This window comes from Lepidochelys kempii, chromosome 1 (genome assembly GCF_965140265.1).
Source record: "Lepidochelys kempii isolate rLepKem1 chromosome 1, rLepKem1.hap2, whole genome shotgun sequence".
In the NCBI taxonomy this organism is placed as follows: domain Eukaryota; kingdom Metazoa; phylum Chordata; order Testudines; family Cheloniidae; genus Lepidochelys; species Lepidochelys kempii.
This window is the reverse complement of record NC_133256.1, coordinates 131,353,769-131,380,840: the sequence shown is the minus strand read 5'-3', so window position 1 is coordinate 131,380,840 and position 27,072 is coordinate 131,353,769. Positions and strand designations below refer to the sequence as shown.

The window sequence follows — 27,072 nt, the reverse complement described above, 5'->3', positions numbered from 1 at the left end:
CTGCATTTTGACACATTCCTCCCAGCTCCTGAGCGTGGGAAGCTAAAAGTTAATGTCCGAAAAAGGAACAACATGCACAGAGTTCTCTAATATCAAAATATAGCAATTTATTCAAGACACTGAATATGATCTGTTGATTCTCTCCTTGAAACAAATGAGCTACAATACACAAGGTGATTTCTGAGAGTGTGCAGGTGGAGGGGAAACAAAACAGGGGTTGATGTTGTTTCAACAGAATCTGGGAAATGCTGAAATGAGAACCAAAGTCTGGCTGCAAGTCTGACACAGACAATAAAAACTGCAGAAACCAGAATTCAAAATTTCAGTGAGTGGCTGAAAGAACATTTCTGCAATTGACAAAGAACCACATTTTAAAAAAAAGTTAAAAAAAAGAAAAAGGAAAAGTAAACCGCAAAACCAAAGCAGACCCTTACATTTGACAAAGTGCACTTCACTTGGCTCTAAAATTACCTAGGTTTATTTTTTCTTTTTTTTTAAAAACAAATCAAAAGGAAATTCCTAAGATGTAGCATGGGGTTAGTGCGTGTTTAACCCTGTAACTGTCAGGCCCTTTAATGCCCCATAAGGGACCCAGTGTTTTCTACATTAAAGATGCAGTAACCTACATTAAAGAAGCAAAGCCTGGGCACGTATTCAAAGGTTGCTATTTTATCTCAAGGCCAGTTCCATGCAGCCAGTAAAGGTAAAATTCCTGTAAGCATCCAGGAAGGTTAATGGGTCAGTCTGCAGGAGGCTAACAAAACGTGTATGTATACAGAATTCTTCTTTGGGACAATAGCACCTTTCACATGAGAGAATTTGATACTTGCCAAATTCTGAAACTGTGCTTTACTCGCTTTCTTCTTTTTATGTAACTTAGCAGAGACAAGATGGTGTTAATTTAGATCATTTCAAAAATGAAACATGTTTCTTTGACACCCACAAAGTATCTCCCAGTTAAAATTCCTGGAACAGGCTCCATCAGATTTAGATATGTCTGTGTAACAAGAAAGCCAGGCCAAAAAAGCAACTGAACTAAAATCACCTATCCTGTCATCACATCTTGATGTTTGGCCTGTTCAAGAGTCACACAAACGGCAGACCCAAAAGAAGCACACTGCTGAGCATGTCTTCTGAGCCCCCCTAAATAGATGCTGCTTTCCTGTTATCCTTGAAAATTCAACCCAAGGCTCCTGTGCATCATAGGCACAGGCTTAAAATGAGAACCGTCAACACTCACAATGACACTAGTGAGTAATTACATCAGCAGTCCTTTATAAAACCTCACTGAACTTCTGTAATAAAGCTCAGTTCTCTCTTCTAACAAGGACTCTTTTTCCTATCATGAGCTTAAACAGGTCAGCCGAGGCAGCTATTATAAAACAGTTCAAAAATGTCATCTGGGCATCTAAAATCCAATGCTCTATGGATTTGTTACCTCAAGGAAAATAACTTTCCTTCTTCCCACCTTCCATTCTTTGGGGGTAAAAAAGAGCAATAGCAATCAACAACCAATATTCCACCTAAATGTTTCTACTTCAGGACCGAAACATCTGAATAGTTTAATTGTTTTAATTACTTTCTGATCTCCAATCGTACATCACAGTGCTTGTGATGAGTGAGCAGTGGTTAGTTCCTGTGAAAAGGCCAAGATAGTGTCAGCGTGTCACAGTAAAGAGAGAAAAACATCAGATGAAATAAAATATTAATTCCATATACTAAGTAACTTGGGCATTTTCATACCACTTTAAGCATTATGGGTCAGGGTCTTACAAATTACTCCTGTTGGGCAACCCCACTGAAAGAAACGGGTGAGATTCTGTGTGGCACCTCTGAGAGGCACAGCACTCAACTCGCTATGGAGGTGCTATGGTGGCTTTAAGCCACTTTTGCACTGTTCTGATCCTGGGCTGCTCCATGGGATGGAGAGGGCCCTGGCATGGTTTAGTTCTTAGGGCCTAAGTTATGGCCACCTCCTTGAACTACTCCATGGTCTACAGCACTGCCGGGAATCTCCACAGCACTGTATGCTGCAACCCTGCCCACGGCACACCTTTTCTGCCCCTAACCCTGTGCCCTCTGTCATCATGATTTGCAAAGCATCCCAGAAGGCAATCTGATAGCTGTCTTCTGCAGTGCCTATACTAGGGGAATCCAAAGGGGAAGAAGGGATCCTATTAAATCAGTGGTAAAAGTCCCATTGACTTAATGGGAAGAGGATCAGCCTAATGTGATGACTAGTGGAGTGAGGTATTATCTAGTCAGCATGGTCTAGATAATACTTAGTCCCCCCACGAGTGCAGGGGACTGGATTAGATGACCTCTTGAGGTCCCTTCCAGTCCTATGAACATGACTGAGAGTGACAGAATGCAGCCTTAATATGAATTTGGGACCATTTCTCCAAGAAAGAGCATATACAATTGTTTTCCTTTAATTACTACAGGTATTTGGGTATATGGACCCAAAGATATGAATTCTGTATATATAACCTCAAACTTCTGTATTCTTTTAATAAATGTATTTAGTTATACAGCCACAAAAATAAAAATTAGCCCATGTAAACTTCTGACTGCAGGAAGAGGTTATTGTTGTTTAAAACCTGATATTTGTTGTATGAATGACATTTTCTTACAGCACTTTATGAGACAAAGGAGAGGAAAATGATACTGCATCTTTAATGTACCGTGGATTCCACTTGAGTCATTCTTTTGCTTGAATTACACAAAGCAGTCTACGTTTGGTGGCTATTTTAGGCTTTTAAAATTATGTTTAACATAAAAAATATTTTTTTCCAAAAATACACTGGGTTCTCTCTCTTAAAAGTCATCTTTTGCCTGTAAAAATCTTCCCCAGCACTGCATTCTTATATAAAGCACTTATTACACAATTTGCTGAAAGTGCCCTTGAGATGCTAAGATCTGAAGCATGGAGGGATTTTAAAAAAATAGGCGGGGGGGGGGAGCGGAGAAAGAGGAGAAGCAGACTGTCGAAATTTTTTGTTGTCATGTCCAACTGGCTGCATCTACTGTGGGCACACAGGATGGGGAAGGAGGGAGAGAGAGAGAGAGAGAAACAAGAAGGAGAAGGGAAGGAAAAAGAAAAAGAAAAAAAAAATCAGTTCCAACCTAAGCCTGGGATACTCCAGGACATAATATTCCAGCTGATAGAAAAACCACTGAACAAAAAAGTAGTCTAGAAAATAGAAAGTGTTGTGATTACAAAGTTGCGCGTTTCATCAGTACAAACTGGTCTTTGAATGTCCTTTGGGAGAGCAACTGTAGTGTCCAAATTGGAAGGAAAAAAATACACCACCACATGGAGGATGATTTTTTTTTTCCCTTTTGGTTTATCACAGCATTTCGCTTAGTTTGTTTCTTTATTATTATTTTTTGGCACAGCTTTTTTTTTTTTTCCAGCCATCAAAGCAAGTTCTCAGATGCAAGTCAAACAGTGCAGTCTCTAGTTGGTGGCTTCATGCTTCCAAGGCTGAATATTCCAGGTGAAAACCATCCTCTCTCCCTCTCAAGTGACTGTGTTTTTACTCCTTGATGAAGGTTATGGGCAAAATACTAGACTTCTGTGGCCAGGGAGAGTTGGTTTCATTGTACATACTAACTTTTTTCAAGTTTGTACAGTTCTGGAGCTGTTAAGAATAGTTTTGAAGAGTGCTTCTCCCCACACATTCACTGCTGGTCCATTTGAAATTTCTCCTAAAACACTTCACCTTTACTTCCGCAGATCTAGAACACAAACCTAGAGGTGGAGAAAGAAAAGACCCACGAGTTAGAAACATTTCTGAAGCTTATTCCGAATTCTTAACATGTGTGTGCTCAGGTTCTAAATTTGTAGTAACGCAATTTACCAATAACTTAGATAATGCATCATGGAATACTGACTGGGGGAGAATTCTGCATTCACTAGCTAATGAGTGAGTTGTTTCTCATCTCTACTTGTTATGGTTCTACATGATAATCTGCAGGATTTACTCTTTAAGGGTCATGGTGGAGAAAGAAACAGTAGTGTTTGTATTTCTTTAATCATAAATATATTTCAAATAAAAGGTGGCAATCAAGGAAATGTGCGTTGAGGGGCCTGATACAAAGCCGCTTCAAGTAAATGGAAAGACACCATCTACTTCATGGAGCATTGAACTGGGCCCTAAATAAGGGAACACACCCACCCACCTCTGAGCTTTGTCCAGAGAGGGCAACAGTGCACAGAATTTGTGTTGGCCTTTGCACAGGATTTTCCCCAAAATATTTACAATGAATGAATACAAATGTTTACCGATCCGTCTGATGCACTTGCTCCCACTTTGTCTCCTCTAGCATTCCAACAGACTTCAAAGATCCCTCCAGTGCCTCTGTAGCTATGTACTAGAGTTCCGCTCTAGAAAGCAAACCAATTTGCAAGATTTGACGTTTAAAATATTTTATTTTTATGTGGGCACTTATGGTTGTGGGTTTGCTGTGAGGTGCATTGGTGCCTACACTGTGAGGCACAAATACCAGGGGTAAAATCCTGGAACTATTCAGGTCAATGAGAGTTTTGCCATTGACTTCAATAGGACCAGGATTTCACCCAGTTGTCCTGTGAAGAGTTGGGATCCATATTGTATACACACTTGTCTGTAGCCCCATCCCAAATCCACCATCCCCACTCACTGGTGGGAACCACACCAGTTTCACTGCCAGGAGGGTCCCTGTGGTTTCTAATAGAGAAAGAAATATTGAAAATTCATGTCCTGAACATTTTTACTTCTTAGGAAAAAAAGAACGCTGTATATAAACAAGCATAGCTCAAATCGTTCAGCTTGTTCCTGGAGCAAGCTCTGCTAGGAAGTCACTATCAGCCCAAAGAGCTTTCTGGGCATTAGTCTGCAAAGTAGTAACTCCAAGTATCCCACTGTTTTACAGAGCCCTGTTATCCTGTACAACATCAGATCCACGTATCTTTGTGATGATAATCTCTTCACAAATATGCAATACTCTAAAAAATTAGTCCTGTGCATATCTGAATCTCAAATGAACCCAGCTTGCTGCGTAATAGGAGCATCAATCATTTCTAAAGGCTGCTGCACTGGCAGCTTGACACGCCTCATATGCCCAGTGCAGTTTCATCTGCACACCAACATCAAATTGAGACAATTGATTTTCTTGGCACAGTTCCACATTCAATGAACCTTTGGCAAAAACGTGAAAGGACAGGCACCTCATTATCTCACACCATCAGCTCAAAAGGTTTTCATGTCACGGTCAGGTTCACAAATTCAGTACATACAGATACATACATTTTCCATTTATCATTTCTGTTATTAACGTTCCAGCTAAACCGCTTTTCATTAGTGTGTGTGAATCGAACGAGTACCTGAGTATTCCATATATGGACACATTTGTCAAAGGACCCACTGGCCAGGTATTTCCCATCAGGACTAAAAGCTACACTGTAGACAGGTTCTTGATGTTTGGTTAATGTATGAATGCAGACTCCTCGTTCAACATCCCACAGCCGAACAGTAGAATCGAATGAAGCACTACAGGAAAGAGTCAAACACAAGTGGGTGCTGACTAGGGAACTAGTTTATCTGCAGTTTGCAAAGATACTGTAAACAACTCGTGAGGACACATCCCATCTACAAACAAATGTGCACCAATACTTCCAACAGGAGAGGTATGGAAGGACTGAGATCTATCAAACCCTCTTAAGTGAAACAAATTTATTACGGTGAATGTGCATATTTGGAGCCTTTGGCTTCATGTGGGGGGGGGAGGGGGAAGCGGGTTGTGGGTAGAAGTAGGAATATAGGAATTGCCTTACTGGATCAGACCAGCTGTTCATCTAGTCCAGTATCTTGTCTCTGACAGTGGCCATTACCTGCTACTTTGGAGGAAGGCTGAAGTAACTCTATAGTGGACAGGTTTCGGATAACATGCCCCAGGGAAAGTTTCTTCCTAAGAGGATTTGGTCTCTTATCTAACAAATGAATTTTGCTTCATATTCTCTAGCATAGTGGTCCTTTACCTTCTTTCACCCTCTGCCAGAAATTACTCATCGTTTCTTACCACAATCCACCTAAATCCAACGTTGTGGACTAAGGGAACACAGGAGAAATCCCCTGTATTGTATAAAAAACCCTCAAACCCAACAATCCTCCCTCCAAACAAAACAAAACTACTTGACCAACAAAATAGATAAATTTAAGAGGCAACCCCGCTAGGATATCATACAGAAGATATGGTCATTATGTGCCAATTAGCTAATCAATCCAGTGGTCCAGGCATCGATTGACATTCCTAAGATTAAACCGATGTCTAAAACTGGACGAAGTTAAATCTTGAATGAATTTCTTTAGGTGAAAGTTTAACAGGCATCCAAGTTGTTCCACACCACTTACCAGAACTATAAAAAAATATCAATATCTATGCAGTTTTGCTTGATGGCTCTCATTAGAGTACATCCAATTGGTTTAATGGACTGCCAGATCCATACATTAGAGGGCTTCAATTAAACAGATTCATTTACATAAACCAGATGCCTGGGTGTTGGGTGCAGTGGCAACTGTATCCTTTTTTTACTAAAGTACACCTCTACCCCGATATAACACGACCCGATATAACGCAGGTTCGCATACAATGTGGGAAAGCTCCGACACGCAGCTCTGAGCAGCGTGTTGAGCGTGCCGGGCTGGGGCCGAGGGGTTGGATAAGGGGCAGAGGGTCTCGGGGGCGGTCAGGGGCTCCCCCCCCCGCAGAGTCTAGGAGGCAGGAGCTGTGGGGGGCACTTTTGGGGGCCCTGCAGTCCCAGAGTGGCCCAGGGGATTAGTGAGGGGCTGGGAGCAGCCTGCTCCGCTTCCCTCGCCCCGGCCCCAGATGTGTCACTCAGGGGAGGGGGCTTGTGGGAAGGGATCTCCCCCCGCACTCACCGGCAGTGGCGGAAGCGGAGCAGCCCGGCCCCAGCCCGCTCCACTCCACCAGCTCCCGGCCGTGGTGCTCTGCTTCCTGCTGCAGGTGAGTGCGGGACCTTTCCCCCCCCCCACCCCCCCCCCAGCGACACAGCTGGGGCTGGGACAAGGAAAGCAGAGAGGGCTGGGGCCGTGTCGCTCCGCTTCCCACTGCCGGTGAGTGCAGAGGACGACCTTTCCCCAACCTCTCTGTGCTCACTGGCGGTGGGAAGCAGAGCGCCGCGGCTGGGAGCTGGCAGAGTGGAGCGGGCTGGGGCTGCATCACTCCTCTTCCTGCCGCTGCCGGTGAGTGCCTGTCAGGGGGCGGCGGGGGGGGGGGGGGGGGAGTTTGGATAGGGGTCAGAGCAGTCAGGGGACAGGGAGCAGGGGGGTTGAGTAGGGGGTGCGGTCCTGGGGGTATTTAGGGATGGGGGGTCTCTGGAGGGGGCAGTCAGGGAACAAGGAGGGCCAAAGCAAGTTCGATATAACGCGGTCTCACATATAACGCGGTGAGATTTTTTGTCTCCCGAGGACCGCGTTATATTTGGGTGGAGGAGTAGTTTAAAAATTAAACACTATCTGGCTTAATTTTCCATGTTTGTTGTATGTTTCCTCCCTCTTTGGTCAATCCCCGCTCATCCACTAACAGAAATGATTTTCAGTCTTATTTGCAGATAGCCCAGTAACAAGCATCAGCAGGAGAGGAGGTGGTTTTGTTTTTACCTGGCTAACATGATGTTGGAGTTTGGGTTACTGGTGCCTGGTCCTGTAGGACTCCATTTGATAGTATAAATCTCTTTGCTGTGAGCCTGAAGGTCATGTACACATGTATCTTGCTTCATACTCCAAATCTATGCCAGGTGAATCGGAAAAAAATCAGCCAGGTATCTAACTTTGCAATCTTTTCTCAACTCCTGGTTTTCAATCCTTCCTTTTCTGTTTGTATATGACAATCATATATATATATTGCACACGCGCGCGCACTTACAGCATAGCAAAGGAATTTAAATATAGCTTATTTACATAACAATTTGCTAATTGCCATACGTACATCTACACACTTTACATTACATATTGTGAGAGAAAGGCCTTGCAAATTTAACTGTGTTTATTCACTAGATCAAGAAAGGCTGACAATTGTTGTCCTGGCCATGGAATCTAACCTGAATTTATATTACATGTTTCAATCCTAGTGTGAATTTGTCAAAACCATTTTAAGTATGGCTTAGATAAATCTTGATTGTTCCAAGCATCCTGCTGGTATTCTGATTTGTTTTACTGATGTCTTTAATAACATGTCTGATGGAATCAAATCAATAATTTATGCACTATTATGCAAGTCAATATTTCAATATCAGAGAAAGAATAAGTTGAATGGAAATGACATGTTTTATAGTGAAACTGCTCTGCAGCTGCCTGACAAACCAAAACCCCTCAACTAATTTTTAGGGGGGAAAATAATCCAAAATTACAGATATTCAGTGGTAGAGAGATGCTGGAAAAGCAATAATGCTCAAACTCACTGGATATAAATTAGCAGCAGGAGAACAAGCCAATGTGTTTGTGAGCCACATATACAGCAGTGTAGAATCAATAATGAGGAATATGAGACCACAATTTGGAAACAGCCCATGCTTTTGGGCATCTAAGTAACAGAAAGCTGTGGAGAAATGGGGTGAAATTCAGAGAAGAGCAACAGAAGTGATTAAGGAACTGGAGGGATTGAGTTCTGAGAAAATCGTTAAGAGAAATGACTAAATATGGATAAATAATTTATTAAAATGTATATGGGTGTGGGTGGACAGAAGAACCATCGAACAAATATCTGAGGTGTATAAAGCACCAAGGAGTTAGAGGGTGAAACTGAGCAAAATATTATTTAGGCTGAACATGATGATCATGATGGTCCCTTCTGGTCTTAAAGTTTCTCAGTATAGAATTTATAATTGAGAGATCCTTTCAGGGTTTGTCTGCACTTAAAAGTTTTGCCTCTTTAAATATTCTGATGCTTATACTGGTACAGTTTATTCTGGTTTGGGAACCAAAATAAGCTACACTGGGTAAGGCATCTTTACACTGGTATAACTCCATCTGTACTAGGGCTTTTGCCAGTATAACTACGTCAGCAAACAAAAACAAAAAACAAAAAAACACATTACTTACTGACAATTATATTTTTTAACTATTGAGTGTGGATCAGGCTTTAGACTGGAACAGTTTTCCAGGTGAAATGGTGAAAACCTTATTGGCGTATTCACTGTAAACTATGGTGATTAAACACTTGTTAATGTACAGTGAGGATCAGTCCTGTGTTGGCAGTGAGACAGGATGAACTAAAATATGGTCTTCAGTTCAAACTGCTAGAATTCCATCACAGTGACATATTGACAGTAGATCCTAATTGAAATAGTATGCTCAAGTTTTCTTTCTGCTTCTCTTTCATTCTTATTTCACTCAAAAATGGTAAGATGAAACCACCATTCATGCAGAGAGTTTTAATAGTATGGTAGCATCAGGCTGGGGAAAAAAATGTCAACTGAGACGAAAAGGTCTTTTTTAACTACATGAATGGAAAACCTTATAAAGTAAATTTCTCCAGGGGAAAAATACTGAGCAGTCTGGAGGCAAGCCATCAAATTACATTACCTTTAATGTCATATCATCAGAGCAGGACGCTAGTAGCATACCAGAAGGGTCCCATTTAATTGCATTGACTTCATTCTGAAATAAAGATTGATTTTCTAAGTGAACATTCCAAGTTGCCTGCATTGTGCCTGGCACCCAGCAGAGGGCACTCAAGTGTTATTACTCCTACAAGTGAAACTATTGAAAATTACATTCCATTCTTCATTACCTTACATGTGAAGACATCCCTTTTCACATCCCACTATCCAAATACATATGAGGAAGGGAAACCAATTTTTTGTGTCAATGAATGATCCACACAATTAGCTACCATGTTCCTGACATAACTGGTGTCAGGAGCAAAGTCTGGCAATCATCAGATTCTTCCTACACGACAGAATATTTGACAAACCCTAGTCCCAGACCATTTAATGGTGCAACAATTAGATAATTTAAAATAATTTCTGAGGTTGACATTCCATTAATCTAACAAATACTTTTCCTTAAGAATATATATGTATATACCTACGCACATACACACACAAAGTTCTACGGACTAGTCTCAAATAGTGCAACTCTTCAGAGGTGCTTTGTCTATACCAGTGTGTGTACTAATGTACTAAGACAAAATGCAACTTGGAGCATTAGCTGGTTTGTGGTCCTTAAACCAGATCAACTTCAAAACCACCTTTCAGTCTGAAAACTTTGTTATCCACTATTTGTACCAATAACACCTGCAGTGACGATAACTATATGAAGTTAGAGGACATTTTTTTCTTTGTTTTTCTCCAGTTTACTTTGTGTATTTGACTACACTTGGTGTGTAATCAAACCCACTGTTTCCCCTATCTAGTCAGCCAGTTCCCCTGTTTCCTATGGGTCTTTCACATGCTAACAGGGGGGAAGAAAAGCATTTTTAAAAGAGAAAAATGTGTTGTGGGAACATAGTAATTGGGCGGAGTACTTGGTGGCAGGGATAGTACCTGTAACTATTTTTAACTCATTTCCCCCCTCAGATACAGACACACAATTTCAGCTGTAGTTAACAGGAGTTGCACACATATATTTGAGGGCAGGATTTGCCCCATGTGCAGAACGGAGCAGTCAGTCCACTCAATAGAAAACATCAGCCTATGGATGAAGGCCTAATGTGGAGGCAGCATCACCTTTTGAGAAAACATCAGCTTAATTGAGAACTGTAGCCATCGTGATTAGCAACCAGTCTCCATGTGGACCAATTCTGCCTCAGGCAGAGGTGGCCACCTGAGGGGAGTTACGAAGTAATTTCATATGGTAGAATAGCTCAGCAGTGTTCTTGTGAAAGAAAATCTGCAGCATTAGCCTGTGGCTACCATTAAATAGTCACAAAGAGAGATAGTCAAGAAGAGAAAAAAATGAGGAGTCTATTTAGGTATATAGGCAGGTGGGGAATGGAGAGAAGGATGAGAGAAGTACCTATTAATGGATCTTATCCTACTCAAACCAATTCATTCTACAACTGAACGATGGTTAAAAGTAAATTGTTCCCTTCCTCCTTGTAATTCACATCACGTTGTTAAAGAGACTACAAAAGCGGTAGATGAAATTGTACTGATGTATTTTTGAGTCCTTAGAGTCGGTTACATGTAAATACCCTCACTGTGTAAGCTGTGGGTTTTGCCTGCATGTTGTGATTTAGAACAGTGAATCTCTTTTCAAAGACAGAGAGTCATTTTTACAGAGTACGTCTTTGGGGAAGGAAAGGGATAGAAACACTGTTGGTCCTAGAACACAGATGCTGTTTAACATCACCAGCTACCACCATGCTCACATGCTAGTAATGACTCCTAAAATTTCAAATTCTTTAAACCTACTGTGTGTCCTTGAAAGGTTTTGACTGGGCGATCACAGCCAAGTCTGCATACGTGAATGCACATGTCAGTACTGCAGGAGGCAAAAGTAGTGTTGTTCTGCCAGTCTACATCCAGAGCAGGGGCTGTGAAGCACAAACAAAAGAGTGAATGTTAGGAAATATGGCAAAGAAACAGCTACCCAAATCATTCTCCCCATGCCACCAACTTGACCAAGGGCACCAGTTAGTGATTGGCCTATTATAGATCTGGAACAGTTCATTGCTATGTGGATGTCAGATATGAAAAGAAATACACAGTAGTTCAGTAGTTGTTCTAGGGACTCTGTTTATAGCTACCTAGCAATGGGTACCATGGATGCTTCATATGGCACCTTCCTATTAGACTCCTTAGGTGATGACCAGATTTAAGCCTATAGTTGTATGCACTTTTGTTAATCTGGTTTTAACTTGTTTTATATATAGATGTAGTTTAATTTGGTAAGGAACCAACTTAAGATAAAGTGATTAAGTCAAATTAAAAATGTCACAAAGGTTTTTGCAGTGCCTTAACTAAATTGTTTTTGAAACCAATTTAAAGTTAAACCAGTACAACTTTGACTGTAGACAAGGCCTACCACAGTTGTTTTTTTTGTTGTTGCCGAAGACAGATTTTAGCCACCCCTCTGAAGGATGGAATGAGATCTGTTAACAGAGGTATTAGTTTTCATTCTCAGGACACTTATTATGTATGTGTCAGTAACAATGACAATCTAACAGGATTTAGGAAGGGGTTAAAGTTGAATTTATTTGGGGTGAGCATATAATGTAGATTTATCATTAAAATGGTGGCGAGACCGCCGAAATTTTTTATCCAATGTTTTTTACGTATAAAGATGGAAGTATGTCTCCTTTGGAAACCAAAAAATCTACTACATTTAATATATTTTGTTTTGACTTTATTCTCATGAAACTAAGCACCTTTGAGTAAATATATGTAATATCTAAAAATGACAGGAGAGCACATGCCTCGTGAACCATCATGGGGCTTTCTTCAACCCTCTCAATTAAAAAAAAATACAGCTACACTGGCAAGGCAGAAATGCTTCACAGAAAAACATCACGTATAGAATTAATGATGAAACGGAGGAATTCTGTGAAAGAGGGGAGGCATTCTGTTTGATGGAAAGCATGTGTGTTTAAGAGAGATCACTGTAGAGATGAGGGCTCAGTGTGATTAGAGAGAGGATCATGAAGCAGCCCAGGATTCTGTTTACACAATGTTTCTCTGCTATTATTTTTCAGCTGCACAATTTTGCATCATTGTTTTAAAGTCAATAAAATGTATCCAAATCAACATCAGTACCCTTTTTCTGGGGCTAATAGAAAGAATGAGAAATTGCGGTCCAAAAGTAATTTTCAGAAAGCTGGGTGCACCTAAAGTTATGGAATTACAAAGGAAGTATCATTTGAATCATAAACGTGTTGCTAGGGTGACCCCATAATATTGGTAGAATTTCATATTCACTGGTGGGGTTTATTTTATTTAATCATATGTTTACTCAGAATATAAGTAAATAAAATGTACTGGAAATAATAGCCAACTATGCTGTATGAAAATGAGTAACCTGACTATCAAAACAGATGTCTGTAATAACCACAGCGATTATTAGCCAACTGCTTAAAACAAAAGGTTACAACAACATTTAATAAAAGCAACAACTACACATTTCAAGAATTGCAGTTAGAAAGCAACAACTTCCTCATAGTTCAAGGCATTTGGCTTCTGCCCTCATGCCTCATTGCACATTTAAGCCATATGGGTATTCAGAATAAACACACACCTTGCTATGCATTACTATTTACACAGTGTTATCAAGGCATTTGGGGGTTTCTGCATGGCACTGAAAATGACAAGACCAAAGCTTTTCCTTGTACTCCTAGCTATGTGTTTAATACTGCGATTTATATGTTGTGTTAGGAATGACCTTTCTTAAATATGGGGCAGGCATTCACTGAAATTTTTCCAAATGAGCACCCAAAACAAAAGTATATTTGCTATTATAAGGCTACCCATGATATACTGTAAAAATCAATTAGCTAAACTCTTCTCATTAGTGACCCAGTACCAATTTATGCTTGGGTGGTGCTTTGTATGTGCGTCCAAATAGTGATCCCTCTGAAAACAGGATTCTCTCACTGAATGTTAATGAAATGAACATTGGGACCGGGTTCGAGTTGAAGTCTGCTCTGGTGGCTGGGAAGAATCGTAGTAAATCTTTATAAAAGGGCTAATCAAATCCTGGATGCATGCAAGATACCTACGAGCCCATTGTGAAAGTTATGGGAGTTTTAGGTTTGGAACTATAAAACTTCACCAATCTGTCAGGGAACTTCATGGGCCTTGGATTAGACCTATAGGTTATTGGTCAGGCAATAGTGGAGATCCCAGCAACATCCAGTATTCATAATTGTTCTATTCCATTTTGAAAATTAACATAATCAATCTGAAATGAATAATATTAGCGTCCACACAACCATAATTCATTCACACCTCATGAGCCCAATGAAAAGCAAAGCACAGACGGTGGAAGATATGTCCTGAACTCTTTGTAATGCAGCTAGAGATTATTACATTATGTTGGAAGACCTAATCAAGTTACCAATTAGCATATAAGGAAACCACGAGGTGTCTGTATGATGCAAATCATTCCTGAAGGATGACTTTGTTTCAAATGTACTCCTATCCAGTAAGAACACTATCCTAGGGAGCTAAGAGGGTATAGGTTTTTCATCAGTACATTGCTTTACAGTGCAGAGGGTGGTTCTACAGAATATTCCTAACAAAAAATAAAATTCCACAATAAATATCATGAGTTCATTTGCAAACAGAGACTGCTTTTTCCATGCAGGCAGCATAGTGCACAGTTTTATAAGATGAGTGGCAAAAAGCAGTGAAAATCTGATCGGAACATACACTATCAGAATACTTTGTATTTTCTGAAGAATAATAATTTTTACCTGCACCGGAGGCCAGTAATGTTTATCCGTTTGTCCACAATGGGAAAATGAGTGATGTTTTAAATATGTTAGCAAACTAAATGTTAGCTATTTAGCAAACTAAACATGCTAAATAACATGTGTTTAAACATCAACTTAGCACCTAGTTTAGATGAAGACAGTGATGTTTAAAAATGCATTAGCTAGCTGTGGTTAAACCCAAGGGAACTATAACACTTCTAGAGCCAGAATTTGGATTTTGTTACTAAACATAATGCCAGGTTGATAACAAGATATATATATATTTTCAGATTGCCAAAATTAAGGAAAAAAATATTTTGAAACAAAATGTAAATGGTAATTACCTGAGTGGAAAGGAAACTGCTGCTTAGCTTCCCCTGTGTGAGCATCCCAAATTATTGTTGTCTGTGTCCAGAGGAAGAAATAAAGATTAGTTACCATTCCTCTTGGAAAGTAACAGGAAAAAAAGAAAGCTCACCACAGAGCAATTCTAGAAGACACCCTGATAACATTATTGACTGTTGAGAGCCTTAGCTATTGCAAAGATGTATACATATATATCTGTTCCAATACACCTGTTATGAGAAAATAATACAACTGTAGATATTGAACTGTCACTACTACAGAGGCAGCAATGAACCCAATGAGCGTGGGTTCCCTCTTAAACGTATTAGCCAGAAGATAGCTCTGAGCAACTTTATGAGGCTGATCTTTCTGAGCATTTTGCTACAGTTATTTCAATTAGCACCTCTTTTAGATGAGACTTCCCCCCCTTTTACATGATGCAAACTGAGTTGTATTATGAAAACCCAACAGATACTGTACATATCATTACTAAGTCACCATGTGAGAAATTCATCTAGCAGAAAAATATAAATGGTATACTGCGGAGGAGGGATAGCTCAGTAGTTTGAGCATTGGCCTGCTAAACCCAGGGTTGTGAGTTCAATCCTTGAGGAGGCCATTTAGGGATCTGGGTCAAAAATTGGGGATTGGTCCTGCTTTGAACAGGGGGTTGGACTAGATGACCTCCTGAGGTCCCTTCCAACCCTGATAGTCTATGATTCTACTGTCATCATGGTGGGCCAGATGAATGTAGAAATTGCTTCCTATGGATCCATAGCAGAGCAAATTTAAGCAAAATCCCTATAGAACTAAGCACAATCTTTTGAGTGAATTGTAAATGTATTAGAAAAATATACTTCCAGAACATAAACATGGGATGCCTGATTTCACTGATAATGTAACCATCTAAAGGACTATTGGTGTTACAGAGAAAGTATGTCCACTGGATTAATAGTACTGCTGTTGGGAGATAAAAGTTACTCTAGCAATAGGAGTAAAACTCTAAGTTTCCGTTTACAGGGATTTATGGGAGGTTAATTCCCAGTTACAGTTCAAATGGGTTTGTGCCCCCCCTTCAGTAGTAATTTGAGTTTTCAATTTCTAACTCAAACAGGACACTCAGCTGAAGTTGTCACATTGTGCCTGATTTTGAGATGACATCACCAGATTTTGCTTGATTTGCAAACAAAACCATAAATTCTTTACTCAGATTTGTCTGATTGTTGAAATGAACTAGTGGGCACAAGAGAACTTAAAACAGATTCCCTCTCCTGAGGTATTTATAAGTGCTAGACTAAATGCATATACATAAATTGGGGGATGAGATTTTTACTTCCTTTGTCTGAGCAATGCTTGGGATTCAATGCAACAGACAGCAAAGTGAGGATTTGTTAAAAACATGTGTCACATGGTACAAATTTATCCAGCCACAGGAGAGTAGTTAGTCACTTACTCTGATGAAATCAAGACCCAACAAAACAAATTAGGCAAACTTTGCTGAATTCCCAAAGCAGGAGAAGGAGATGTTGAAATTCAAACGATATAAGCTCACAGCATCTGCATGTTCACACATCAAAGTTACATATTTTTAATACTAACTTTATCAACGCCAGCACTTAAAATGTAATTCCCCTTTTTGTTCCATTTCAGAGCAAATATGGGACCTTTGTGTTGACCTAAGGTGCTCGCAAGGTTACCTAAAATGTAAAAACAAAAAATGTTAATGTTATGATTTGTCTGGGAGATGGAATACAGTACTATTAATCATTTGTAATCACTGAAATGTTAAATGGCTCACCATCTTCTGTCCATATTCTTGCAAAACCATCATATGATCCTGTAGCCAATAGCGTTCCATCACTCTGTTGGATGTGGAAAAGCCAATATAAATGAAAGGTTACTACAGATTATACTGAATCAGCCCTGATTCAGTCATCTATTCCTCAAGTCAGTGTTTTCTGAAGTAAGGGAAATTTGACAACCCACAAAGAGAGAAAGCAAGTATCATTACTCAGTTACATCCTAAATTAGAGGTTAGTATTGCTGGCAACAACGAGAGAATAAAAACTGCAAATGAACCATTAAATATTGAGTTGCTCCATCACATAGAATAACTTAGCCAAAACGACTGAGACAAAACTGAGATATAATGATTTTTATGGGAATCTTTTAGTTGAGAAACAGGGATTTTAGGCATTTAGCAAATAATTTCTAATTTGCATGTTTCTTTATAATGTTTCTAACCCAATTCATATGAAAACAGAATGCAATAACTACTGGTTTTTAGACATTAATCAGTGTGAAAGTTTCTGGGCACTGGACGATGATGAATATTGTGGATTTAATTAAATAATGATGGCAGATGGTTTTATTAGCATCCAGAATAAAAAGTTGTTAAGAAAAGCATAAAGTAATCATCAACAGATGTGTCCATTCCTATTCTCCAAAAAAGAGTGAGACAGAATAGCTGTGCACTTAAATATAGAAAGATGTAGAAAAGAAATCAAAACCTAGGTTAGGTTTATTGGGACATACATTCAAGTTGCACGCTAGCTAATGCATAAGTGACAATTACAAAAGAGAACATGAATGAGGGGAAAGAAAGGTCAGGTGGAAGATGCACAAATACTGTCAAATTTGCATCTCATCGGATATCAGTTTCCTGTGTTTTCACTTGCCTTGGAAAACTCTATAACAATTTGGGATCACATTGAGTGTTTCATTAGAAAGGCTTGCTTACATAAATACTAGATAAATAAACTTCAGGATAAATATTGGCATCACAATAGGTCTGGAAATTAAATAAGATGATTGCCCATTGAAGGAGGCCCCTTCCTATTCATTTCTCCTACTTCTCTCATAATTGTCTCTGAGCCTGTTTTCATGCTTCCCCCATGCATTGAATTCTCTATTTCCTTATACTGGTATATCAGGTCACCACCATCTCTTTATTTAAATCCTTCCTGAAAATTCCCCTTCGCCACAGAGCCCACAGCAAAGGAATCAAGAACACTCACTATCTTTCATCTTTGTCTTCTTTCTTAACCATGTTGAACTCCCTGACCTTCCTCTACTATGCATCACCTTCATTCATTATGTCAAGTCTCCAATTTAGATGGCAAGCTGTTTGGGCAAGGGCCTTACCCTTTTCTTCTGCAGCACTCCTAGCTCACACTGGGGCACAATAATAATAGTCATGATTAACCAACAGATCAAGCTGGGATCTTGTGCTGATAGGGAGTGCCACTGACATTTCCCTTTTTATTCCCTCATCCTTAAAAACAGTTGAGCCATTTTTACTCACAATCCCCAAAATAAATATATAAACACTCTAATTATTAAGCCTAAGGAAAATCAACAGCCTTAGAAAATTTCAGCATGACAGATGAAAGTTTAGTCTATTATGAGTTTCTGAAAACAAGAAGGACGTTACTAGGGTAGGGAAGAAGTTCTGACCACCTTAACTATAAAGGCATAGTAACTATGATTGCATCTGAATTAAGTTTATTCAGTTAAAAACTGCAAATGGCCCAAGAAGTTAACTCACATTCCAGTCCAATGAAGTCACATCCTTATTGCTGGGCACATCATGTCCTCCTTCTCTTATACAGTGCCTCAAAACTAGCTGAGTGGAACCACCGTTGCTATTTTCATTGAGATTCCATATTCTGGCAGTTGAGTCTCCAGATCTACAAAAACAAACACACTGAGATGAACACTTTGTAATGAGATGATCTTACATAGCAGGTAGAAATCTCTGGTTACACTGAGAGAACACTGTAGGCTTAAAAAAAAAAAAAAAAAAAGAGCCACAAGTGGTGAGTTCCTCTGCTCTTCAACTCCCCCACCCTGCACCCTGATTCATTTATTTGGGATCTTTTATGTTTTTAATGAGAATAATCCTCATTCAAGTTCTTAAACTAAAAGTAAAGAAAGCTTTTTTTGAATCAGCTTCTCATGTCACCAATGTTTTTTCCAAAGCATTTTGCAAGCAAGACACTCTCTTGCCCTCAATATTTTGCAGCCCACGGGCTTATATCACACACAATCTTGCAAAAGTTATATAACAAACAAGTAACAATTTGTGAAAACCTGAATAAAAAGCCAATGCATACAGGCGGTCAGCTCCTCAGTCCAGGCTAAGTTCCCTTTACAGGCCACTGCAGTGGCAGAAAGGGGACTTAAAGCTGACAAATCAGCATTTGGAAATTCCCTTGTCATACAGCGGAAATTTGGTGATATTAGAACCCCAGCACAGCTGACTCTATGCCACTCATTCCTCCCCCCTCTATAAGGGCATTCCAAGGTATAGATTGGGGCAGGAGCATGCTGTGTTCCAGTGATGCCTGGCTGGCAGAATGGTCCATTTGCTCTGATGGGATTCAATGCAAGCAAGCCCCAAATCAGTCCCAGAATTAGGGGAGCAAAAAGGTGGTTTAGCTCCACTTTTCTCTCTCTGCTGTCTGCAAGGTGCTGTGCTGAGTGCAACTTGGACAGACCTGGTGATCTGTTCCATAAATTGCAGCAGTAAAATAGTTATTGTTCCTTGGTGCGGGATGGACAGCAAGCTAGGGACACTCATTTGCTAGAGACCAAAGTAAGGTGTAAAAGATCCATTGGATGGATTGAGTCTTATCTAATTTGGTCATTTTCCTGAAGTTTGAAGTCTTGACCCTCTATCTTGAGAAAAGCATGGAGAGGAAGTCATACTCTATACTAATCCTCACATTTGCATTGGATTTACATGAGACTATCTTCCAGTGGGAGAAAGTCTCTGAGGTTGGAAATCAATTTACAAGAAGATAGTAGAGATACCTCTTTCAGTTTATTGGGACTTGTCCTTTTTGCAATCAGTTTGCACAAAGAATTGCTCGTATTTATCCACTGGGTTATTTGCATTTATATGCAGAAAGTAGAATTTGATACAGAATTAGAAGATTTCTTATACTTTCAGGAATTCAGACATGTAAAGTAATTTTTATTGCATATATCTCCAGTCTGTACCTCATGTTTTAGGGCATCTTTTTAATCACGAAGTTTAGGAGATATATTGCTACGGGGAAAAAAAAGTACGTCTCTTTCATGACCGAATTCTTGAGATAAAATTCTTCTCTCCAAAACCCATGCTTTTAAGTACATTGAAAAGAAAATCCCACCCAACTGAACTGAATGCTTTCTTGGAGTTGATAACTAAAATGTTTTCAACATTTTTTTTTAAAAAAAGAATAAAGTACCAAATTAAGTTAAAAAAACGTCCCAAGTGACCAATATTGATCTAGCTAGTTTGAAATCTGAATGATGAAGGTCAATTGCTATATTAATAATTTTTTTTCATTATTTTTTGGCCCTGATTTCTAGATCAGTGTTTACAAATGCAATTAGTCTATAGATTCACATTTTGTTTAAAATTTGATTTACATAGAAGGGCTATCTGTGTTTCACTCCTAATTCATCACATGGCCATGTTAGGGCCCTGCCATCGGGCCCTATCAGACTGGACCACTGACAGACAGAACAGAACATTTCCAGCTGTCGCCTCTGCATTTTTTGTTTCTATTAATGACTAGTAAAATTTTTGGGTCAGGAGTTTTGCCCCCAGGAAGAACTGAGATTGCTGTGGCAAGAACTTCTAATGTAACTTCTCATGTCTACAGAGACACTGAAAATAGAGAATCAAGTTTAGGAAGATTAGCTAGATTACTTAATGAAGTTTAAAAGCGAAGAATCATTTTTAGTTCTGGTGCTTTATAATTGTTTATAGGATATAAATAATTTATTAATAAGAGTTGGATAATGGCTTAACATGCAAACTAATTGGGAAATTGCCTCAATGCTCCTGTTGGCTTCTCCATTATGTAAGATTCAGAGCTAACATTGTCCTAATTATAATAACCCAGTTTGTACCAATGTTTGAAATCAATTTTTTAGCAATATTGCTATCAAACTCAGTTTCCTATTTGCTAATTCTAGAAGAGCTGTACTTTCACTTTCAATGGTTTTATTTATTCAGTATTCAGGCTCTGCTTGGGCAATTATACTTTCCAGTATTTTAATTTTGTTTTTCTATTCTGTTCCCCCACTATATAAGCTATTATGTGTCCCTGCAGAGTAGCTCCATAGGCCTATCAGTGTGTGGCAGGGGTATTTGTGTGTCTTCCCTTTTGTTGCTGGGAGAACAGGAAAAGTATCACTATTTCTGCTGAATGATTCAGTGAACCCTGCATTATTAGAGGACCATGGTTCAAGCACGATTTGGGAAGATATTTAATCTCCTTAACTGTCGAGAAGTTGATTCCAGCATGCAAGTCCTGAACACTTGAGTAATATGAGTACTGTACTGTTTTTCTCTTGGGTGGAGTATTGCCAGACTTTAGGGAAGCTTAGTTCTGAAAGATTGTCTTTTCTTTTTCTTTTCTTTTTTTAAAATTGCATGTTTAATTCCAGTCCCCGTTATAAATCAGGGAAGAGGATCTCTCCAGAATTTTACTTATAGGGCAAATAAAATCCCCATTCCACGGCTGTCAGGATTGTATTAAAATAGCTCTAGATGTATGAAGAAATTGGCTTTTTAATTGTTTTGCCCAACCCCTTCAGATTTTGTTATTGCTCATCTTCAGATGCAAGTTTTGGGATAATTTTTGTTGTATTGTAGCTGACTTATCTGATTTAATTTGACTTGTGGTAATTGACAGGTTAGATTCCTTATTCGTTTATTTTTAACATATTGGCCAGGGCCCCCCGATCATTGGATGGACGCTCCCTTACTGCTGTTTAGTAAAAATGTGAATAAATAAAGACAGAAAAAATAAATAAATAACCAGATACAACTTTTTTTGTAAAAGTGAAAATCAAGTGTGAAAATGAATTGGTAACTCACAAACAATCAAAAAATGTCCTGAATCATACTTAGGAATAACTAATAATCACAGTTACATTGTCCGATAGCTAGTATGTAACCACATGTGCCTCTCCCTATTTTCCTTGTCCCCACTCTCAGCTGCCTGTTATAAACTTTGTTGTAGCTGGTCCTAATGCCCTGATCATGCAATTATCTGTCCTTGGGCAGACTTTTGTAGCCGTCACTGCAAGGTATTTATGTGCCAGATATGCTAAACATTTGTATGTCCCTTTGTGCTTCGGCCACCATTCCAGAGGACATGCATCCATGCTGATGACAGGTTCTGCTCGATAACAATCCAAAGAAAGTGCGGACTGACGCATGTTCGTTTTCATTATCTGAGTCAGATGCCACCAGCAGAAGGTTGGTTTTCTTTTTTGGTGGTTGGGTTCTGTAGTTTCTGCATCGGAGTGTTGCTCTTTAAGACTCCTGAAAGCATGCTCCATACCTAGTCCCTCTCAGATTTTGGAAGGCACTTCAGATTCTTAAATTTTGGGTCGAGTGCTGTATCTATCCTTAGAAATCTCACATTGGTACCTTCTTTGCATTTTGTGAAATCTGCTATGAAAGTGTTCTTAAAACGAACAACATGTGCTCGGTCATCATCTGAGACTGATATAATATGAAATACATGGCAGAATGTGGGTAAAATAGAGCAGGAGATATACTATTCTCCCCCAAACTGTCAGTCAATATTTAATTAATGCATTATTTTTTTAACGAGCGTCACCAGCATAGAAGCATGTCCTCTGGAAATGTGGCCGAAGCACAAAGAGACATACAAATGTTTAGCATATCTGGCACATAAATACCTTGCAGTGACGGCTACAAAAGTGCAATGAGAACGCCTGTTCTCACTTTCAGGTGACATTGTAAACAAGAAGCAGGAAGCATTTATCTCCTGCAAATGTAAACAAATGAGTTTGTCTGAGTGATTGGCTGAACAAGACGTAGGACTGAGTGAATTTGCAGGCTCTAAACTTTTACATTGTTTTATTTTTGAATGCAGGTTTTTTTGTACATAATTCTACATTTGTAAGTTCAACTTTCATGATAAAGAGATTGCACTACAGTACTTGTATTAGGTGAATTGAAAAATACTATTTATTTTATTTTTTTACAGTGCAAATACTTGTAATCAAAAATAAATATAAAAATGGTTTTTTTAATCGCTTGACAGCCCTTGTTATTTTTAAAATACTGTCTTCTGCAAAATGCCCCCACCTTCTGTAAAAAGTTTAGTAGTAGTAATATTGCTATAGTGTTTAGGAGCCCCAGTCATGGCCCAGGAGATGCTGTACAACACAGAACAAGAGACTGTCCCTGTCCCAAATCTAAATATGGCCAAGTCTATCTTAGGAGTGCTTTACAGTATAGGACTACTCATCTACTATGCTGGCAAAGGGCTCCTAGTGTGGATGCAGCTATACTGGCAAAGTTCTGCTACGTAATGATAGTAAAATCACCCCTTGTGAACAAAACAAGTATACCAGAAAAAAATGAGTTATTTTAGACCCCAACAGTTCTGTATTGGCACGTTGAATTACCTGAATGATCTTCTTTGGAAAGATGAAACTGTGAAAGAGAAAGTGCACTACTATTGTACAGTAGTCTGGGGAAATGTCTTGCCTCATATTTAATAATACCCTATAGCATAGCTCTTACCCATTCACGACAAATTTCATCATTGTGCTGAAGACAGTGTATCCTAATTGCTGAGCCATACTTTTTGTGCAATGGCACATTGTCAGACTCAAACCATCAGATACATAGTTTTACAGCCTGGTATTATTATTTCCATGTGTTATATACCAGTTATCTCACCTAAATTTTTAATACTGCACTCATCACTATAGTACCTGAATGCTGGCTGAACGGAGATGTACTATTTCTTGTGTAGGCTAAAATTGTATTTTTAAATTAGAAATCTAAATTACTTATATGCCCTATATTATTGCTATTAGTAAGCATGTCTCAGTATTATTTGATCGTATTCGCAAGTTATCCATGTATATGATTATGTGCTTCAAAAATCAGTGACAAAATTTATTAAAAAAAGGAATTGGTTTTACTAGCCTGTGGAGCACAGATTGAGTAAAAGACTATTTTTTCACTTCATCCCAATTGTATTACTAGCATTTATCTTCTAACTGAATTCCTTGTGATTTCAAATAGATGAAATGGGAATCTTTTATTTAAAAGGATGTCAGCGCCTTCTGAGTTTAAGCCTCAAACAACTTGTCCATACACATTTTCCTTAATTTGCAAGCCTGGAACTCAAGAGATGCTTTTCCTGTAGTAAGCAACATTCTATATTATTTCAAAACTAGAAGTTTAGGAATGTTTAGATCTTTTTATTGGGTGTCCTGACTATACCAAATTATATATTTAAAGCAGCCAGCCCCAGTTTTATATGAAGACTTTTAACTTTGATATCTTAAGCCCAGGAAACTATGCATTTAAAATTCTCATCTGTTTCCCCATTTGAAAATACTTAATACCAACTGTGTACAATTGTAGGTTTCTATGTTACAATGGTATTTAACACATATAGAACATCTATACTTGGAATTAATCCATACTATCCTTACCCTGGACTGATTTCCCTAAATGAATTAGTACAACTCCATTAACATCCAAAGATTGCCACAGAAATCAAATAGATGCCACTCTGGGTAAATTTACCAGTAAGAGAGCATTTATGTTTGGTAGATAGCCATCTACCAAAACAATAATTTTCTAAGGTTAATTTAAATTCTAATAGTTGCACCTTAATCCTAGGTTTTTCCTCTCTTCAAACATGCACTGTTAGATCATGGTTTAACTTAATGTTACTCATGGTTACCCACAGCATTTAGGTAAATATTGAGGTACTATCGCAATATTTCTGAAGAATTTTAATTCAGGTTCATTTAATGTTGTGAGGTTGATAGCTTTAGGTAAGTAACATTCTATGTACTTCACTGCTTCACTGGCCTCGCTAAAACCAAACCAAACCAAACCAAAAAAGAAACTCTTGTTTCTTGAAAATATCCATTCCGTTTTCTCTGGGAATACTCTGGTTCCTCAATACCAATCAAGTATTTTTGACATTGAGCAAGTCTCCTTTTCTGCACCTCTAAACTATACGCTGGGGGGCGGTATACTGAGTGGAATAACAACACAGGTCTGGGTTGGTCCTTGCTAGACCTGAGATCTTATCCCTACGTTGATAACTGAAGTTTTGGAAGGTGAGTGTGCGGAGGAGGCAGACTAGGGAGAGTGCTGCGAACACCTTATATGGGCACCCTCCTTAATTGTTATTACTATAGTGTATTATTTGTATTGTTGTAGTGTCTCTTATAAGTGCTGTACAAAAACATAACAAAAAGACAACCTCCACCCCAAGGAGTTTACAATCTAAGTACCAAGAACTTGGTAGACTCTAAATATGAGGGGCTGGTCTACACACAGTGCTTGTACTTCTATAACTGTATCAGTTTAGAAACCAACATAGATAAATCAGTAAAACCGTATAGCATGGACACAGCTATACCAATGCTTATAGCAGTATAGCTTACTCCTATAATCTGTAAGTAGATAAGCTGTCAAGTATTGTTAAGGCTGAGATCTTGAATTCTTTAGGAAAGAAGGGTTTTCTGTGGATTCCTCAAACTTCATACCTTCTGAACTGGCTGGTTTCTATCTGCACTGCCATATATATGTATTTTGTTCAGTTTCTCCCAGCCTCATATTTAGTTTTCTGAAATCAAGTTAATACATGTATTTATTTTTTTCCCTTCTAGTCCCTTGTTCTCATGTTTTATGATTGCAAGGACTCAAAAGAGGAAAGCTCTGATCCTCCTGAAATTCTGCTTCCTGCAGATTACAGATTTCCTCTGTCTTTGAGTGCAGAGGGGAAGAAGGTGTCAATTCTGTTTTCTAATATTCTGGGATAGGAATCTTTCATGCAGATTTGCCTCCAATGTCTTCTCTATGCCAATTTTCCAAAAGTGCCCAAGTTTCTTCAGTTTGGCATACATTATTGAGTACTGAGTGTGGATAAATAAGGATTTTGGCAACAGCTGCCAGGGTCTTGTCAGCATATGGATCTTACACAGAGTCTTACTTCAAAGGGTCTTGGTTCTTTTCCTCCCACTTAAAGCCTGGATGAACAAAGAGCTTTTCTGAGTAGTGAGAGTGCTCATGCTTGTGTAATAAAAGTGAATATGAGCCCAGTGAGAATTTTCCAGAGACATCTTTAAAATGTACTACAATAAAGTAAGCCACATGGTATGCACAAATGTAGAGTGGCCTCAAACCCAGTACATATTAACTCTGCAAATGTTTGAAGTGCTGGATCACCTCCCAACTCTTTCAAACAATGTATTGATACCGTTCTAGCGTGAGAAACTGTAGAAGTGGTCCATCAGACTCTAGTGGTCTCATGTTTTTGCATCTCTAATCTTAATTGTAACAGATGGTATTTTATACATCTGGAAAGTGGTTTCAGTCATTGTCTTACCCAGACGCTAGTAGGTCACTGACAGGGTTCCAGGCACAGATGAACACCTCTGATTCATGGCCCCGAAGGACTGTTGCTTTGTTAGGAGGTATTTCAACATCCCCGTCAATTTCCATTGGCTTTGAATGATTATCTGTAGAAAAAAGAAGTATCAGAACGTAAGTGCTCTGTGAGTTTTTGTTACAGACCATTCTCTGAGCACTGTCCATGCTTTACACTGGGACAAAACAGTTTCAGATCATATAATTGAAGGGTGTATCATAATGCACATGGGTGCTGAATTAAGGTTGGATGGGTGACGATAAATCTGGCTTTCTAACTTTTGAGTGCTTGGCTTTGCAATTGAAAGAGCTTTCTTTTGTTTTTGTTTATTAAAGAAAAACAAGCCACCCCCAAAAACCCAAATTATATTATGTGTAACTGTAACAACCATCACGTGTCATCAGCAGGATTTTAACCCCAAATGTTCAGCATTGCAGCGCAACCTTCTGTACACCAGCCACTAACACTGAAATAGTTGGTTAAAGTAGGTTAAAGATGTTGCATATGGAGGAGTAGCCCCTTTTTATAGAAAACAGAGCCAAGAGCAAATATTTGTCAGACTCTCTCTGAGAGACAGCATGGCTAAGTGGCTGAGATTTGGTCTGTCGTATTATAGATCTGTGTTCTCTACGCTGTGTGTGCGGAACCCATAAGGCTCACTAACTACTAAGGTTTGTGAAAGGCAAAGCACTACTAAAATCAATTAGGAGAAGAAATTAGCCTAGAACCCATTTTCTCCTGGTTGCCAGTACAGCACATATTCATCTAGGCCAGAGGTGGGCAAACTTTTTGGTCTGAGGGCTACATCAGGGTATGGAAATTGTATTGCGGGCCATGAATGCTCACGAAATTGGGGGTTGGGGTGTGG

The 27,072-nt window shown here is 39.0% G+C and overlaps 1 protein-coding gene across 7 annotated transcripts in view; it reads right to left on the bottom strand.

The window, feature by feature from the left end:
- Positions 1–82: 82 nt before the first annotated feature.
- The window catches only part of TBL1X (transducin beta like 1 X-linked), a 255,239-nt gene continuing 228,249 nt past the window's right edge, over positions 83–27,072 (bottom strand). For all 7 annotated transcript variants that reach the window (XM_073354501.1, XM_073354510.1, XM_073354483.1 and 4 more), the window contains 11 exons: positions 26,163–26,295; positions 18,308–18,449; positions 16,559–16,622; positions 16,360–16,457; positions 14,760–14,820; positions 11,420–11,541; positions 9,588–9,662; positions 7,665–7,792; positions 5,369–5,534; positions 4,289–4,390; positions 83–3,754 (listed from right to left, as the gene is read on the bottom strand). In XM_073354501.1, the coding sequence (XP_073210602.1) occupies positions 3,728–3,754; positions 4,289–4,390; positions 5,369–5,534; positions 7,665–7,792; positions 9,588–9,662; positions 11,420–11,541; positions 14,760–14,820; positions 16,360–16,457; positions 16,559–16,622; positions 18,308–18,449; positions 26,163–26,295 (1,118 nt within the window). In that variant the 3' untranslated portion in view covers positions 83–3,727. The remainder of the gene's footprint in view (positions 3,755–4,288; positions 4,391–5,368; positions 5,535–7,664; positions 7,793–9,587; positions 9,663–11,419; positions 11,542–14,759; positions 14,821–16,359; positions 16,458–16,558; positions 16,623–18,307; positions 18,450–26,162; positions 26,296–27,072) is intronic.